At 33.4% G+C, this 18636-nt stretch overlaps 1 protein-coding gene across 1 annotated transcript in view; it reads left to right on the forward strand.

The window, feature by feature from the left end:
• Positions 1–319: 319 nt before the first annotated feature.
• LOTGIDRAFT_110654 (hypothetical protein) overlaps positions 320–18636 on the forward strand; it is a gene marked incomplete at both ends in the record, with an annotated part of 28258 nt that continues 9941 nt past the window's right edge. Inside the window, one exon of the mRNA XM_009048263.1 lies at positions 320–389. Within this exon, the coding sequence (XP_009046511.1) occupies positions 320–389 (70 nt within the window). The remainder of the gene's footprint in view (positions 390–18636) is intronic.

The following is an 18636-nucleotide window of genomic DNA, read 5'->3' on the forward strand; positions in this document are numbered from 1 at the left end:
CCTCTACCTACTATTGTAACTTGGTGGAAACTTTGTAACGATTGCGGCAGTAGAATTCCTTGTACATTCATTAATATTATTTGTGATTTCACGAGATGCCCATACCTTTTTAATCCATCAACTCGAATTACTTCGTCCTCCGGTCCCAAACAACAAAGTTTTCAATGGACAAAATACTTTTTTTAGACTGGAGTTAATTTTCTCATCTTAAGTTTGTTTGGAAGTTTCGATTCTGAGAGTATTTTAACCACCAGGAAAGGGTTAATGGCTGTGAGCTATCAGTTTTCAATTGTATCAATAAGTGTTATTCCACCGATCAATACGATCACATCACTTAAAACATTTCGTCTGTTTCTTTAAATGGGAAACGAGTGGCTTGATATTGACCAGTTATAGTTTCTCCACATTTTTAAATCTTCAATAAATACCAGAGTCTAACAGCTGGTGATAGTCTGTTGACTTGGGATTTCGGACCATTTTTATATACAGGTTTCTCAAGCGGAATGAGTATTCAAAGCATCTCAATGTAATAAAAAATCACTTTTGGCCTCGTTGTGCTCAGGTCGTTAAAATTCAGTTGTTCTCTACCAAGGGTCGACCTTGCCTCATTTCAGTTATGTGTGATGTGTGAATGGTTTACAATAGCATCCACTTTAAGCATAACCATCTACTAATTTTTTTTTATAAAATTGTAGGCGTTCAATGATTTAACATTTGTTAATTTCAATTCCATTATCAAATCAGCTGCCCTGTTAATAGAAACCGAACTGAAATAGCTCCATTGTATCCGATGTCAACTTCCCAAAGGCATTACTGAAGTGAAAGTTATTTGCTTGTCTTTAGTAAAGCATTATTGTCAGTCCTTACAGATTATCAAGTCCAACTTGTATACTATTGGTCATTTGTTTCGTTTGATCAAACCAATAACATGCCTGACATATTAGGGTCGAATTCATATTATGATGAAGTTTTCCTGATATTTTTCAATATTTCTCTCATATTATCATAGAGTGGATAATTGGATATTAGAAATTTAATAAAGACAAGACTGTCTACACAGATTCTTGATATCACAATTCAGCCTTAATTCGGTTGTCATCTAAATTGCTATAGATTAATAATTATTTGAAGCCGTTACCGAAATATTGGCTTATTTTATCATAAAATCTTTTCTAAATATCTACGATATAAATTTTGCGTTGTATAGAAATGTTGCCAGATTGTCTGTTTGTTCTCTTTTATTCAATTTGCAAGACATTGAACCCGTACTTCATGTTATTGCGATTTTCTTCATGGAATGAAATGGAACCTTTTGTTATTTAAGAAGAAAATCCAGATAGAACTGTCTGTTTCCTTTGTGAGTGAAAGAAATTTTAAAGTTAAAGATCGCTTTGTACTTCTATGAATGAAATAACTCAACATTGTTTTGCTTAAGTGGTGACATCAGTAACAATTTGGTCATGTTTGTATAGTGTATAGCAACTGTAGACGTAGGAATGAAGTGGAAAAGAAGAGCAGAGTAGTAAAATATTGAATATGGACAATATTATGTCTCTCAGAACATTTTCGTGTTTTGATGTTTTCAGGGCGACCCAACTCTCTTTAAAAATTCAAGTTTGTAGCATTGCTATTTTTTATTTAGATAAAAACCTTCTCAAAAATCAAGGACCGTTTGAAGAATGTGCCGTGAAAATTGTAGATAGACAAATCTGATTTGTATAACTGAAAGAAAGAGGGTGTTGAGTGTAAACTAAGATTATCATTAATCAGCCCAGTGGGAGGTGGAATCAGGTGTTTTATATCACAAACAAGATAACAAATGACGAACATTTTTTTCTCGATGATAATCGGAATGTCATAAGTAAGAAATAAGTCGATATTTTTGAAAGATGTTGGTTGAAATAGTTCACCATCTAGACTAATGGTAAGAGAAAGATCAAAGCATTACCTAGTCTGTTGGGATTCTAGAAATATGTGTTTAAATGAATGGAATGTCTGATAGTTCCATCAATGATTAGTTCTGCTAGTTTATCACAAAGAATAACATAAATTATCTTTCATAGACCAACATTGTTCTAGCATTCCTCAAATATCGTTGATTTAGTCTGCCTTAAAGGTAATATCAATGATTACATGGATTTTCGATTGCATAAAAACTGAGCTTAAGGAGTTGTAGTTCATAATACAGCACAGTTTTACGTACAATGATATTTTCTTTACACAGAGTACATTCCAGACAATGATGCTTTATAATATATAATTCTATGATATTTTTAAAGATGTGGAATATAATTATTCATAGGGCATAATATCATTCTTTTAACACCTGGTTTGATGTTAAAATTTGCAATGTGTGTTAGTTATGTTGTTTTATGTGACCTCACCATAATTCATGTTTTAATTCCAGACAAAACCTTGAAAATGTTTAATCTAGGAAGTAGAAATGTAGAGTTAAACCGATTGGTGTTTCCTTCAATGTGTTAAAGAAGTTAGTTTATTGTGTCTTAGAAAGATAAAAATCGGATGAAAACCATCATTATCTGATGATTAACAAGAGCCAAAACATCTGAAAGTTAATACTGGTCTAAAGAAAAACAGTTTATATTGGCTATGATCTTCAAGCTTTTTCCTTCCTGTTTAATTTTCATGCAAATGAATATAGATTTATTTATTTGGAATTGGGTAACACTGTCATCGCCTCCGAATTCTATTTGTTGAAATGTTTAAGAATGCATGCCAATGCGTAGTGAAATGGTTTCAGAATAGAACACAGGTTTCAAAGAGTAACACAGATAAGTTTTATTTGACCCAAGGCATGATAATTTCATGGAATCAGCGATGTATAAAGTTTCGCCATTGCAATTAAATTAAATAAGGAGCCTTATTTGCTTTTAAAAGTGGCATTTCCTATTCCAAGAGACTGACTTCCCCTCCTCGTAATTATCATCAAAGATATAACAGTTGATAACATGTATTTTAAAAAGTTTAATTTAGCTAGAAAGGTTTTTAAATTAAAACATGATGTAAAAAATTGTGTCACTCAGTACTTATGTTATGTATTGTATAATTGAGTATGACTAAATCACTAATTACACCCTTCATAGAGAACCAAACTACTGGTAACAGAAGCTGATCAGATTTTAATGAGGTTCTTACACATTTCTCTATTTATGATGAAATATGTAGTGCATTTATTTTCATACCCAAAGTATGCAATTCTAAAGATAGAAACTGAAGCATTGAGTTTTTTCTGAGTCAACCTGCGAGCTGTAATAGTAACAGGTTGATTGTATAGACAGCTTTCACGGGCCCAGCTCAATGGGTGCCCGTGGACTGAAGTGGTTTGGGGCTCCTCCCCCGGGAAATCTTTTAAAGCTTATGCTGATTCCGAATGTTTTCGCAGGTACACTCGATTTTTACCCGCACTTCTCCGTGTCTGTAGAAAAGATCCGAATCATTCCGTGTCTGTGTTGTACAATAGCTACTTGTGATTGGTTGAATTGCCGGCGTTTGCTAGCGTATACGCCGGAGAGTTCAACACAGTTATACGGCGTGTCTCGCTGACGTTGTAAGTATAAATCGATGCGAGGAAGAACGTCGTTAAACGCCGTCTCCCATATACAAGCGTTTAACGGCGTTTAACGGCGTAAGAAGTATAAACCCAGCCTTAGTCAATTTAATGTCTGTTAATGAAAGAGTTTTCTGGAGGTGGGGCCCCATGAATGTGGTTCAATCAGTTTCTAGGGTAGTTGTGCCACTGACAGATTTATGAAATGAGATAAACGTGATCAAACCAAAGTGAAAAATTTGAAAATATCACGTTTATGCAATAAAGCTTTAATAAATAACCATGCATTGAAGGTATCTCCTCAGACCACTAGCGAGTAAAAGAGCAAAATCTACTAAATGCCAGTTATTCTGTCAAATAAATACGTCGAGTACATCTGGCAATTTCTAGCTTTCAAAACCTTTGATTTAATTGCACTTAATTAGTTATATAGCCAATTACATACATTAAACAAAAGCATGTATTATATAACTTATCTCATATGTACACATTTTGAAGCCATGTTGTTCTTAATAATATTTAAAAAAATTTATGCACGGTCTTACGCTAGATCTCAGTCAAAATTTCACATGTGATATTCAAAAACATTTAGTGAGCCACTAGATAGAGGATTTACCCAATGTTGATTGGTGAGCAAGGTTCCAAGGAAGGTAACCTTACTATCTCCAAGATTGTCGACCTTGAATACAGCCTGGTTATATTGTATTCCAAGAAAGGTTTTCAAAATATGTAATTCTTTCGTGAAGAGCAGTTTCTACTTTGTTGCTCAGATTCCTTCGCCATGGTGTACCATATAATGACAATTATCTGAATTTTTATAGTAAATAATATACATGTATACCATTTATCTAATGAGATCATTTGTCAGATGATTTGACAGAGAAATGACTAATGTCTCACTCTTATATTCACTATCATTGTATTAACAAATCGTTTATTGTAAAGATTAAAATATATAGGATGTATTGCAACATCTGATAGCTAAACTTGGAATGCATTGTCTGTGTCGCTCATTGTTTCCGAGACCCAGGTGCATTCAAATCACTATAGGTGTTTTATATTCGCTATTTAACGAGACTTATATTTCTGTATCATCTTAAAAGGATGCTTTGAAGTTATTCATAGATGTTGACACACATGATGATGTTTGAATTTCAAGGAAAGTTGTTAGCTATAGGATGGTCTGTGTTTACATTTTGATAATTGCACATAAATCATCAAGCCGTTATTGGCTTAAACGTCTCTCTCATTCAAAAAATTACAGAGCTTTATGTATAAAATGTACGTTACAGACGTTCCATTCAGATAGTTCACCATGACTTACAACAACGATACACTTTTAACTGCAAACCAACCTCTTCTGCTGATAAAACTTTGGGAATAAAGAATTTGTTTGTTACATAAAATGTTGTAAAATTATGGTAAGTTGGTACAGAATGGTATGAATAGGTCAGAAATTCGGTCAAAAATCTCTGGCACATTATTTTTCTTCAATTCTTATTACGTTTATATTTATAAATTTTAAAAATCATAAAGTATATATCAGTGCATTTGCCTATAATTTGTTGTTGGTGTATATGTACGTTATGGACAGGTAAGAACCGAACTAGAACTGAATAATTTACTCCATCCTGGTGTTACAAATAATGTGCATATATCAGTGCATTCAGTGCACATTTGAATATATCAGTTTCTGTTTATATTTCGTTGACTGGTTTCAATCTGTCATTAACTTGTGTTATAACAATATTTAACTTTCAATTACCCTTTCATTTATATATTCTGAGAATTTTAAACTCATTAGGTATAGTGATGATAGCATGAGCTTTTTATTTTTGGACAAGGGTGTACTTGCCAGGCATAGGAAGAGATGGCATCATCGCATATTCAGCCAAGTCTAGTGGGGTTGGTTAGCATTTAGTAGTTAGAGTGAGGCAAGGAACCGGTGTTTCTGGCATTCTACATAGAGATGCTCTAATCTTGCTCGAGTTGAATTAGAAGCCATAACATTGGATTTTTATAGATATCTGTCAAGTAAACATAACGAAATGTGTCCGTCTTTAGCGATATCGTAATAGTCTACTTTCATTTGCTTGACTATCTCTTAGAGCTGGATGGGAACTCTACACCACATACCAAGCGATAATCAGTTAAAAATTCACCAGTGGTACGCATATAAAATAGATATGACTAATACAAGGGCTAGTTTGTACTGTTCATGTTTCCATAAATACAACATATAAGACTAGAATAGTCATGTAAGAAAACAAATTCTTCTAGAACTGCTGTTTACTCATGGACACAACTGTATCATCCCTTAGACATTAAAAAGACGTAATTAAATTAACGTTCCATCATTGAGACAAAAACCTAAGCAGTCTGGACTGGGAAATGACCATAATTGTCTGGTACACTTAACTATAAAACGAACATTACGAGTCAATATTGACAGAATTGTCGTCAAGTTGAGTTGATCTAGGTAACAATGAATTTTACATGACAGTTGTGAAAGTAAGACTGTCTAGAATATTACTTATAAACCTGGCATGTCAAACCTATTTAAACCTTATAGACAAATCTATGTTACTGGCATACCTTTTTAAACGTCTTATAATGCCGTTATACCATCATTATGAGCTTTTCTTAGTGGGAAATTAATGGGTTTTAGTCAAAGGTTCAGAGTTTTATTGATTGAACAGCCAGTTTGTGAACTCTCTACCTTATTATAACACTCGTATGTCTGTCTTTAATGGTCTTAACAATTGGTATTCTTATTTTCTGGATGGCTACGGGCAATTAGTACTCAAGATACAATATAGGTCGATTTTTAAGGTAGAACAAGACGAAAGAGCAAAGACAAAAAGTCAGTTTTAACGATCAATCAGAATTCAAAATCGATTGAACTACATTTGAGAAAGTTCATGATTAAGATCATTAGCCAAATAAGCTGTGTTAAGTGTTCTACATAATGGTAATTAGGACCCCTGCACAAAGGTTTTTAGTCCAAATAATTATTATGCGTATTTGTTGCTGATGTTTTATCAAGGTGTAACTCATAATATTATCAACACCTTTTCTATCTGATACCTTGTAATTCAAAACTACAAGATATGAATTTTGTTTTTGGAAAAAAGTAATATTTGTTTGAAATCAGAATGATAATTTAATTTACATAAACGGGTAGCTTCGAAGATTAGACGACCTAGGTCTGCTATGTAGTATCATTGCGGGGATTTTCCCTTGACTACTCTTTAATATATAAGTCAATTGTATTAATCGACTAACCGGAAGCATTAACCAGGAACTAAGCTCCTCAACTGTCCATAGTGAATAGTAGAAAAATATTCAGTTCATTAGTACTTCGTCTTTAGAATAGTAGAAAAGTATTTCACAATTCCAATAGTATCTTCATTGTCTTCATACAAGTAGAACCGAGTATAGTGACGTCTTTAAACTATAGATAAAACAGTCGCTACACAATGAGCACGGTGATATGGTTGCTGTTGATTCCGTGTATAAAACCCTATATAGTATATTATTTTGACGAGTGCTGTTCAGCGTATGTGAAAACTCGTTAATTCATTGGACGATTTTTCTGCAATATCTAAGACACTGATTTAAAGGCTTCCACCAGAACATTGGTGTTAGATATCATCATGGGATTAACACAGCATGTGACTATTCAGTAGTAACTCTCACAGCACATGGGCATTATCAAGAAATGTGAACATTATATAAGACATGATCAGCATAATGTGTTCAAGAAGTAGAACCTGCATACTTATTACCTGTTTGTTAATTAACCTAATTTCAGGTAAGTTTAATGATAGCTGTTCTACGGATAGAGATTGCTCTGAAGCCTACCCCTACGGCATCTGCCTGGAGGGTGACGGGCGATGTGGATGTCAACTGGGATATTACAGATATGATAACTTTACTGGATGTGAAAAACGTAAGTATGTTTTTAAAATAGTTATCATTTAAACTTTTAACGAGTAGTTAAAAAGCCTTTTAAGCTTTTAGTTAATTCATTTATAAATGACGCCTACGGATTCTGCCACAGAATAAAAAAATTATATTGCTGTATAATATTCAGTATAAAAATCTAGAATTTGAATTTGATAATGTACATGTCATAAAGTGAAGAGTAGCTGCTCAAGGTTATAGATTATAGCCTATTCAATAATATAAAGTCTATGATTGATTAAGGAATGTTTTTCAGCGAGAAAATATTGGAAAAGATAATTAAAACGTCACTTTTTCAACTTTTAATATTTAATGTGTAATTCATCGATTTTTTTATATATATCGTTTAAAATGTAATTGAAATTTAAACTCAAAGCATGGTTTCTATTTCTTTCAGATATCATATCATTCATTGTTATTTATCTGCTTATTGCATGTGCTTGTAATTGCTTTTATATGATCAGACTATATAGTTCCATTGTTCCAAATGATCCAAAGGTTAAAATGTTTTCTTAATTCCCTAGCCATGTTATTATTTGAATGCCACGTTTGCATAGATTTTATTCCAATTCTAGTATCATACTAATCGCGCATTTAACCTTTGGATGTTCGGAGCAAGTGGAACTGAAACATGACCAGTTGTGTGTATAAGGAAGTACAGTCTGATTTTTTACACAAATATTTATATTATAATTTCAGGTCAGATAGGAGATAATACATGTAATATTGATAATGATTGTAGAAGTGTAATAGATAATAGTGAATGTATCAACCAAACCTGTAGCTGTATTATAGGTTACCATCCTAGCCCAGATAATACAAAGTGTAGTAAACGTAAGTATATCAATCAATCTGTATGTCTCATAGGTAACATTAATCAAATTTTGTTGCATTCTGCTAATGGAGTTTTCGTGCTTGTGAATACTATCGGAGCCTTTTCAGATTTATCTCGATGCATCATAGCATTCCTTAATGGTGCAAATGTCCACTGGGTAGTTCTCTGCGCTTGCGTAATCAGCTCTCATTGTCAATTCATATTAAAAGTCAAGTCTCTCTTTCCAAGCTAAGCTTCAGTTGACTTTAAACAGATGGTGGCAGCATCAATCTGCATATTGTATGTAAAACACACCATTATTAACTTTGATATAAAACTCAATTCAATCATCGGTATCACTGTCTCGAGGGTCTTGCAATTCAATACAAAAAGTTGAAGGCTTCGTAACCTAGGTTTAGTTCACAAACAAAAACCGGACTTAAAGGTTCTTGTAACTTAGCAATCAGAAATGGCACCAGAATAAGGAAAAAGTCCACTAGATGCGTTAAACTTCAAGTTCATCCCCAAATTGAGGACTTCATTCTGACATAAAATCTGTAATTTTATACACTGATCCACAATTTGCTGTTGTTAAAATCAACATCTGTTCCGAACGTATTTGTAGGTAAAATTGACGACCCGACCTGTACGATAGATAGTGATTGTTCTACTGCTGTACGAAATAGTAACTGTACTGATGGTACCTGTCTGTGTGATTCTGGATACTTTGCTTCTGATGATAAAACTCGGTGTCTTCGATGTAAGTATCACATTTGACTGTTAAAGATCTAACACTTGAAGTTCTCTAAACCTTCACCATGGTTTACTCAATATTATAAAATTAATTTTAGTTGTTACACGTTGGAAAGTGGAAACATTTTCCGTCTATTTTTCTTACAGATAAATTATTTGAGAATAAATGTTACCTAGATACAGACTGCTCCAGTTCTATCGATCATAGTTCATGTCAGAACTCAGCCTGTTTGTGTGACTCTGGTTTCTTACCTACAGAACCAACTAAATGTCGTAGACGAACAATTGGTGATTTTTGTAACGTAAAAACAGACTGTACAAACGCAGTTGACAACAGTACGTGCACACGCTATGGTTGTGAATGTGATGATGGGTTTTATGTAAGCAATGATAGATCAGCTTGTCTAAAACGTAAAATTGGAGACTATTGTACATCTAAATCTGATTGCTCCTTTTCTGTCAATAACAGTATCTGTATGTTTTCTAAATGTCGCTGTAATTCTGGATTTCAACCTGTAAATGCTAATCAAGAGTGTTTACAGCGAGTGGTAAATGATTCTTGCTCTGATCATTTAGATTGCTCCAATGCTGTCATCAATGCCTATTGCGTCGGGTACAAATGCGTTTGTCGCTCTGGGTTTCTGAGTTATGATAACGGTACTATCTGTGAAAAGCGCAAGCTCGGATATGAGTGTGAGGTACACGCTGACTGTTACGATGCTATTGACGAGAGTTTTTGTAAGGAAGGTGTGTGCCATTGTAACTCAGGATTATTTAGTGATTCTGATAAAACGTCGTGTGTAACACGGCAAATTGGCGATCCTTGCGAGACTGATCGAGATTGCGATGATTCTGTTTCAGACAGCATCTGCGTGAATGAAATCTGTCAATGCAAATCGGGTTATCGAGCTTCTAATGATAACACAGAGTGTAATCGGCGACGTATCGGAGATAACTGCACCAACAATGGACAATGCATTGCGGGTATTTCTAACAGTATGTGTGACCTTGAACAATGTACGTGCATTCCAGGATATTTTATTAAAAATGATAATTATAATTGTACAAAACGCCGACTTGGTGACGGTTGTGCAAACAACACCGATTGTTCTGTTGCTATATCAGACAGCATTTGCCAAGATTTTATTTGTACGTGTGATAGCGGTTTTATGAAATTAGATGACAATCTGTGCACAAAACGTAAAATATCAGATTCTTGCGGAACCAGTATCGATTGTTCGGCCGCTGTAAATCACAGTTTTTGTCAAAATGGCGTATGCACCTGTAATTCAGGATATTTACCAGTTGCAGCCAATTCCAAATGTTCTCTGCGATTAATTGGCGATTATTGTTCTGTTGATAATGACTGCTCTGTAGCTATTGATAACAGTATGTGTAAAGATGAAGTTTGTGTTTGTCAGAAAGGTTACCATGCTTCCAGTGACCTAAGCACGTGCGCTTTGCGTAAAATCGGAGACCATACCTGCCAGGACGAATTAGATTGTAGTGCTGCCATAGCTAATAGTTCATGTTCTTTTGGAGTGTGTAAATGTTTATTAGGTTTTCAAGAAAGTGCAGGGTTAGATACCTGTACTATAAGAGTCATAGGAGATCGATGTTCAAATGATTTAGATTGCGCTGAGGTGCTTTCTGATAGTGTTTGTGTCAACAATAAATGTGCATGTATAACAGGATTTAAAAGTGTTCATAATGGTACACAGTGTTCCCAACGCGTCATAGGTGATAAGTGTACAGCTCCTCCAGAGTGCCTAGCTGTTATTGATAACAGTGAGTGTCACGATGGATTATGCACGTGCATATCAGGATATAGGTCAACGAGTAACAAATCAATGTGTTTAATTAGAAAGCTAGGAGATGCCTGCAGCAATTATGTTGATTGTTCCAATGCTATCACCAATAGTACCTGTATCAATTATAGATGCGTATGCCAGCAAGGCTTCAAAGAACGGAACAATGCGTGTAGAAAACGTAAGTAAACTTAAACGTTATTGATTGCAATAATATCGCCATTAAATACACAGAAACAATTGATTATTCTCTCTCATAATGATGTAATATTCCCATTGTTTGTTCTTAATGGTTTCAAGACACGAATTTCATCTCTTAAACGTAGGTTTATTTTAATTAAGGAAACGTTATTTTGTGATATTCTAACTGCTCCTAAGGGAAGCATTATTTGACGAAGATAAAAAGGAATAGGGAATTCTATTGATTTATGTAGACCAATAAATGTTTAAATTAAAACAGGTGCTGGTCGTGTCGACATTCAGGAAGATTAAATTTTCACATTCAATATGTCAGCAGAATTCCAATGATTCTGTCTGTTCATAAATGGTCATTACGTTGCGATACGATGTGTCTCTTGTAGGAAAGGACGAGTTATCAAATCAAGTTACAAACAGGTATCAAACGAATGAGAAAATATTGAAAGGGAATGTTTTGCTTCGCTTGCAACATCGAAAAGCCATGTCCTTTCGAGTACACCACAATATATGTGTTTCTACCTTTGTTTGCATAATATCTGAGAGTTCAAATTTACATTGATAAACATATAGAACACAAATCCCAACGTACACAATTTGCTTCTTGCATTCATCATCCTATGCATTATATTTTGTAGGTTTGCTTGGTGATAACTGTTTCTTCCCAGATGACTGTTCCATAGTTAATAGTCAATGTGACGACAGTGTGTGTTTGTGTAAAACTGGATATCTAGGATCTGTAGATAAAACATCTTGCAAAGCCAGAACTATTGGTGACTATTGTTCCATGGATATAGACTGTTACAGTTCTGTTAACAACACTTCTTGTCAAAATAACACATGCCAATGCCGACTTGGCTTCCTTTTTGATCAAAATTCAAATTCAAAATCATGTGAATTACGGAAGATTGAATCACCATGCAAAACATCTGAAGATTGTAGTTCGGCTGTGGATTCCAGTCTATGTATGAATAATAAATGTTCTTGTTATTCTGGAATGCATCCTAATGGAGATAAGGACCTATGTTCTCGACGCCGAATCGGTGATAAAACATGTCAAGTGGATACCGACTGTAGCCATGCTATAGAAAATTCTAAATGTGATGCGGATACATGCGTTTGTATTCCTGGACACCATCCACAATATAACCACACTATCTGTTTTAGGAGATCAATTTATGACAGAACATGTGACGTAGATGACCACTGTAATGATGCAGTAGCAAATAGCTTCTGTGGAACAGACGGCGTCGGCCATCTTTGTTTATGTATTTCCGGTTATAAAGTACTAGATGGGAATACAACTTGCCAGAAACGTAATATTTTCTGATTTTCTGCATGTTGATAGAATGAATTGGAAGTTTTAGTATAGTTTTATAAACTTTAGTGATTAATTCTAACCAACGGAAAACTTTGACGGGCTTGATAAATATATTTATGTAAATAATTAATGATATTGAACTATGCCCATCAGCCACACCGTTGTAGATATAGAGGACACATATACAGGATGACTGAACGTGTATTTGTTTGTTTCAGGGACACTTGGTGATGACTGTATTACCAATGAAGACTGTAACCAAGCTATTACCTCCAGTGTATGCCATGATAATATTTGCCGCTGCCAACAATCCTATGAGGCTTTTAATGACAATACAGAATGTGTTAAAAGTAAGTATCAGAATCAGTTGTTAAGATCTGATACAGTGAGTATGAAAAAAAAAATTATTTTTAAATGCCTAAATCTTTTCATTAAAAAATATGTTAAAAACACATAGTGTCATAAAAATACAGCAGAAGTAATAATGGTATTAAATATTCTTGTCATACTGTATGTTTTATGATGAATAATAATACCGAAAATAAACAATGAAAATAAACAATAACTTGAAAATGCGGAATGGTCTTGTGATTATGCCAGCCAATTACTACAAGATCCAAAATAAACATGCTTCACGTCATCTTATGTTTCATAATGTTGGCATATTGCAACTTGCGCGGTTATTTATGATACTTGCACTGGATAATATAAACAAAATAATGGCTTGAAAATCATTCAGATTTTATTTAAATGCCGATGAATGACTGCACTCTGTAAAACATATCTTCTTTTCTCTCAATAAAAAATAATATAAACACACTGGTTGGTATTCTAAAGGTAGTTTATTTTCTACATGTGTCATTTTATAAGCATTAATGTTTTATTATGTTAAGAAAATTGGTTAACAACATTCTTTAATCTGTTAGACAACTCTATGACACTAGGTAATTCCAGATTATACGTAGATAGTTAAAATATCTTGGCTAATATTCACACCTAAAATTACTATATAATACTGTTTTAATGACTATTGAAAGCTGCCTTTTAACGTTTTCCAAATTTTACTACAATAGACGTCAATTAGTCATTATTCTGAGCATTTAGCCAGACTAACAAGATAGAAAGACTTGCACATTCGAAAGATCTTTTCAAGTTTTAGAAGAAAAAACCTGAATGCATCAGACAGGATAATGTCTTCAATATCTATAATTTCCCCAATTATCTACGCTTCTAATTCTGCTAACGACATTTCAACATATAATTTACTAAGAATTTTCGACATGACGAAAAAGGCCGCCTCTGTGCAAATAGCTCGTAAGAGTAAAAAAATATATATATATTTCACGATTCCACGATATCCTGGACTCAAGAGTACGAAAGAACATTTTCAGGCTGAGAAAAATTGAACCATTAAGTTAACTCATTTCTGTTTATTTTTTAAAAAGTATGATCCAGCGACAGATCATCTAAGATTTCTAATAAAAGCTTGACAGTAATGTAAGGTATTTAAGTGCAGAAATTTTCACAATTCGTAACAGTTGCCAAATGGTCTCATTTTACATTTTTAATTTAGAATCTGACACAAAACATGTTTCTTTGAATCATAAATTACATCATTTCATTCAAAAATTTATTGAAAAACAGACTGCACACCCTGTCAAATCTAAACAGATAGTTTCACCTGTTTTCAATTACAGAACATTTAGATATAGATAAGTCTTGTTGGGAGGCCGGGATTGAAACGTTCAAATTAATTTTATAATTACTCCGTGTTGATTGTTGAAATGCTGTGTGATACTAACCATTGCTGCATTAACATACCATCATACTAAATCGTCATGGTACCTGTCTTACCAGTCACCAGAAGTCTTACAGAAGAATCTTCAAGAAATTCATCTTCCTTTTCAGACGCGGTGTTCCAGTTTTGGGAGATACTGCATGCATGTTTTATACTAATAAGCATGTGATAAACTAATGAGACGTTTTGTTTTCAGGACCGCAGTATTTAGGTGATAGATGTTACTTCCAGCAACAGTGTCAACATATTGACGTCACCAGTTTATGTGGTCCAGATTACACATGCATTTGTCCCAATGGACGATTTGAATCACGTGATAGAACAACCTGTCATCGACGTAAGTAGAACATTATAAATGAATGTTGAAACATTAATCTACATATGGTAATAATTCTAAATGCACTTCAAAGGATAGCCAATCATCAAGCAGAAAGACAGTACTTTTCAAAAAAATGTACTATCGTTCTTAAATCGACCCTTTGTTGCATCACAAAGGTCTTTGTATTATACATCATTTAATTTTGGTTTCTCCTGTTTGAATCAAATTGTTTATGTTGCAGTGCCAAGATACCTAGATGAATTATGTCATACTACTGAACAGTGTCTAGAGAATATACCTAATAGTATATGTTCCGGTGATTCTTGTAGCTGTCCAGAACAGTATTTTAATGATAGAGATGATCAATATTGCCAACCATGTAAGTTATTTGTTTATCACATGGAACAAACCTATATATATATATACTTATAATCAGCATTCTCATCACAGTTGTCGCAGAGTAACTTATTTCGATTACAAGACCTCGATTGAGGGACTGATACAACAGACTGAAAAACGCTCCCAAGCTCACTGGACTGAACTGTAATACTACCCACTATGATAACTGAACTTAATATATATTCAGTTAGTGACAGTCATTGTTCAATATCACAATCATTCTATAGACATGTCTTATAGAAATCGGTGTGATTTAGTACCAATAAAGATTCCTACTATATGAATGCTATTTGTCATGCTGATAAGCAACCTTGACCACATGGACCTTATTTGATTCTCTGTCTTCATGAATTCGAACCACTTTCTATAAGATACATAAGATGCTTTAAAGAATAATTCCATCTACTTCCAGATGCTGAGAAAATTGGTGACAAATGTTATTCTGAGGATCATTGTAGAAATATTAATCTAACTGATTGCTCCAACAATCAAACCTGTAATTGTAGTTATGGTTTTAAGGCATCTGATGATCAGTTAACATGTGTATCACGTGAGTATCCTATTCAATGGTAACACATAATACTCGTAATTCTTCATGATAGTTGTTACATTGATATAATTTAGTCTTTATGCCGATTACCCCAAAACTAAGTGTGATCTAGAGAGGAGTACCTATAAGAATAAGAACGAATTTAGAACACCTCTTTACCCTGCAAAAAGCTATCGAAAAAATGACTAAATCAGAAAAATCGCGGACCATTCAAGGCCTTGTAGAAAAACAATTAATAAGTCAGAAATCGTTTGTGTTCTCATTCCATTACACTATTTAAATCAATATCCGACGTTATTATATGACAATAAAACGGTTGCTGTTTTCTGGCAGTTTTCACTTATAATGACTCGGATTTGAAATAAGTTTATCGACAACCAAGTTCGACATTCCACTTCATTTCACATCCTTGAAACATTTTTTTCTATTCATTGTCAGTACGCCTTTCATTTTTCTGCTAAAGTAAATTGATGATTACAATCTGGTTTTTATTACCAGAGATTGATCAATTTCTTACGAAAGGGTACCTAGTTAATCTAATTATAGTAACAGTACTCAATGAATTACTGTCAATCAACCACCAGTTGACCTATATTCACTACCATTCATTGAATACTAATGGTGCTCAGAGGAATTTTAACTTTTTTAATATTTTTATTTCATTTTACACTTCTATAAAATGTTTTCATTGCGCGCGTAAAATCAATTAGTATCAGATAAGCTCAATATATGCAATCAAAAAACGGTTAAATTTGTTTACATTTAATTGCATCCGAAAGTTTTTTAATTTTATTAAAGAGCGAAATTATGTTAGCGAACGAGTATCGCTGTCAGCATATACCAATAGAAGGGTAGTGGTCCTGAGCCTACCCATGTAATATAACACCATTTTTTACTCTATGATGTAAATTGTGATGAATTAATACCTTAACGAATTAAAAACTGTTATTCCGATAATAATTATCGTTCATAATCAGGAATGTTAACAAGTCTAAACATAAACCAACTATAATTGTCAGAATAAATATAAAGATTATCATCTTTATCATATCAACAAAATGTACTCATAATATTGGGGTTTATTGTGATTATGGGATTAATTAAAATCTGAAAAAATAATGTTCGATTATTATTTTTACTCTACTGGTAAAATAAAGATTTATTTTGATTACAGAATCTGTTAATAACACGAAGACTGAAATAAACCGTATATAAACATGCAGGAATTTCTACTTTCCATAAAATGATGCCAAAATTCAGACAAGCATGTTATCTTTTTCTTCTCACTAAACAGCCATACATTCGATGTCTGTCAGAGTAACGACATTTGAAAGAGTAATTTCCCTTTAACAATACTGAATGTCCTGTAGGAAACGACAATTTCTCTTGACAAATTGTTTTTACCTTATTGTCTAACTGGACATAATTATATGGATAACAATTACTGAAATATTAATACCATGCGACGTTTCGACGATGGTGCTTTCGTCTTTATCAAGTAATAGTTATACGTATAATTGTGTCCAGTTATTCATACCCCAGTTACTAAATGCCACTCAAGGAACTTATTGTCTGACCACAATATTTACAGAAGATCATTTAGCCCATTATGTTTGTATAAATTGAAATTCCAATTCTACCGAGAGTCATAGATTGTATTTTTGGGTTGATGAAATTGCCAATATATAATTGTACATATGGTAATTTCCAGTCCAATTTCAGTTATGTAAAATCAAAACCTTAAAAATATGAAACAATATTAATTAAACTGGAAAAGTTTGGAAAGTTGATTACCACTTACCACCTATTCTGCACATATTTGCTTTCCCTTATGGATATTTTACCTTTTTCAGGACCAACACTAAATCCATTCGTCGAACCTCAGTACATTGTAAATGCTACTACCTGTGATCCAAGACAATCTAATGCCTGTGGTAATGATCCTAAACGTCACTGTTTCCAACATGATGATGAGACGAAAGGATATTGTAAATGTATACCAGGATATTCCTCCATACATCCCCACCATGTTTGTGTTGGTAAGAACGGATAACTAATTTAACTTGATAATTTTTTGCCTTCCAAGATTCGGACAAAAGTGTATTCCCTGGTACATCATCATTGATGTTCAAGATATTTCCATCATAAAATCATTGCCGTTATCAGTTATTTTGGCAATATTTAAATGTATCAAAATTGGGTTGACAGATATTTTGTATATTTACAGATGTACAGACTTACAAATTAGAGATTAATTTTACACAGAAGGCTGAGGTCTATGATTATCTCCCTTTTTACTTTGACGATTCCTTCAACGACGTATATTCTGCTAACTATATAGATGTTAATAAAAGAGTTACGCTTTCTGGTGTAAGTAGTTTGGAAAAAAAATATCATCGGTATATATCGAACTAATCGGTATCACTAATGATTTCAATGTACGTCTTTTAAATGAGCCCCTAACAGAATTGTCAAAATAACATCACAATGGATCACATTATGAGCTCATACAAATTGACAGCTTCGGAAATATGTTATATAAAATACAGCTGTGGAATTCAAGATTTTATAAAACTGTATTTTACTATGATTTTTTTCTGATTTTTCAGATAAACCTAATAATGAAACAATCAAATCATTCTCATCGTTTTATCAGTAGTGAATTTCTCAATATAACAGATTTACATCCGGGTGTTCATGTATCTGCAATATTTCATATCACAGAAAATATCCAGAATCCTTTACAACCGGAAGTTTTCTACCAATACTTTCAGAACTCTTTGATTGAGTAAGTATACTGCACCATGATACACTAAATAGCTTATTGGTCTGATTTAATTAATTGTCTAGATAATGCAGGGTAGATTTCGTTGTGTCCTCTTGGGCGAGACTCTTTACAATTATTTGTCGTGACAGTAATATTGCTACCTGAAATTTTCTAGGTAGACGTTTGATAAGCAATATTAAGGTTTATTTTATAACTCTCTTTTAATTCTTTTTCATTATCAAAAATGCGTTTCAGGAAAGACGGAGAGTTCGGCGATAGTAGATTAAAAATAACTCAACCGTTTGATAAAAATATCATTTTAACAGGTATGTTCATAGAACTTTCTACAGTTTTCGTCAATTTTCCTAAACACTGCTC

This window comes from Lottia gigantea, assembly GCF_000327385.1.
Source record: "Lottia gigantea unplaced genomic scaffold LOTGIsca_12, whole genome shotgun sequence".
NCBI lineage: Eukaryota > Metazoa > Mollusca > Gastropoda > Lottiidae > Lottia > Lottia gigantea.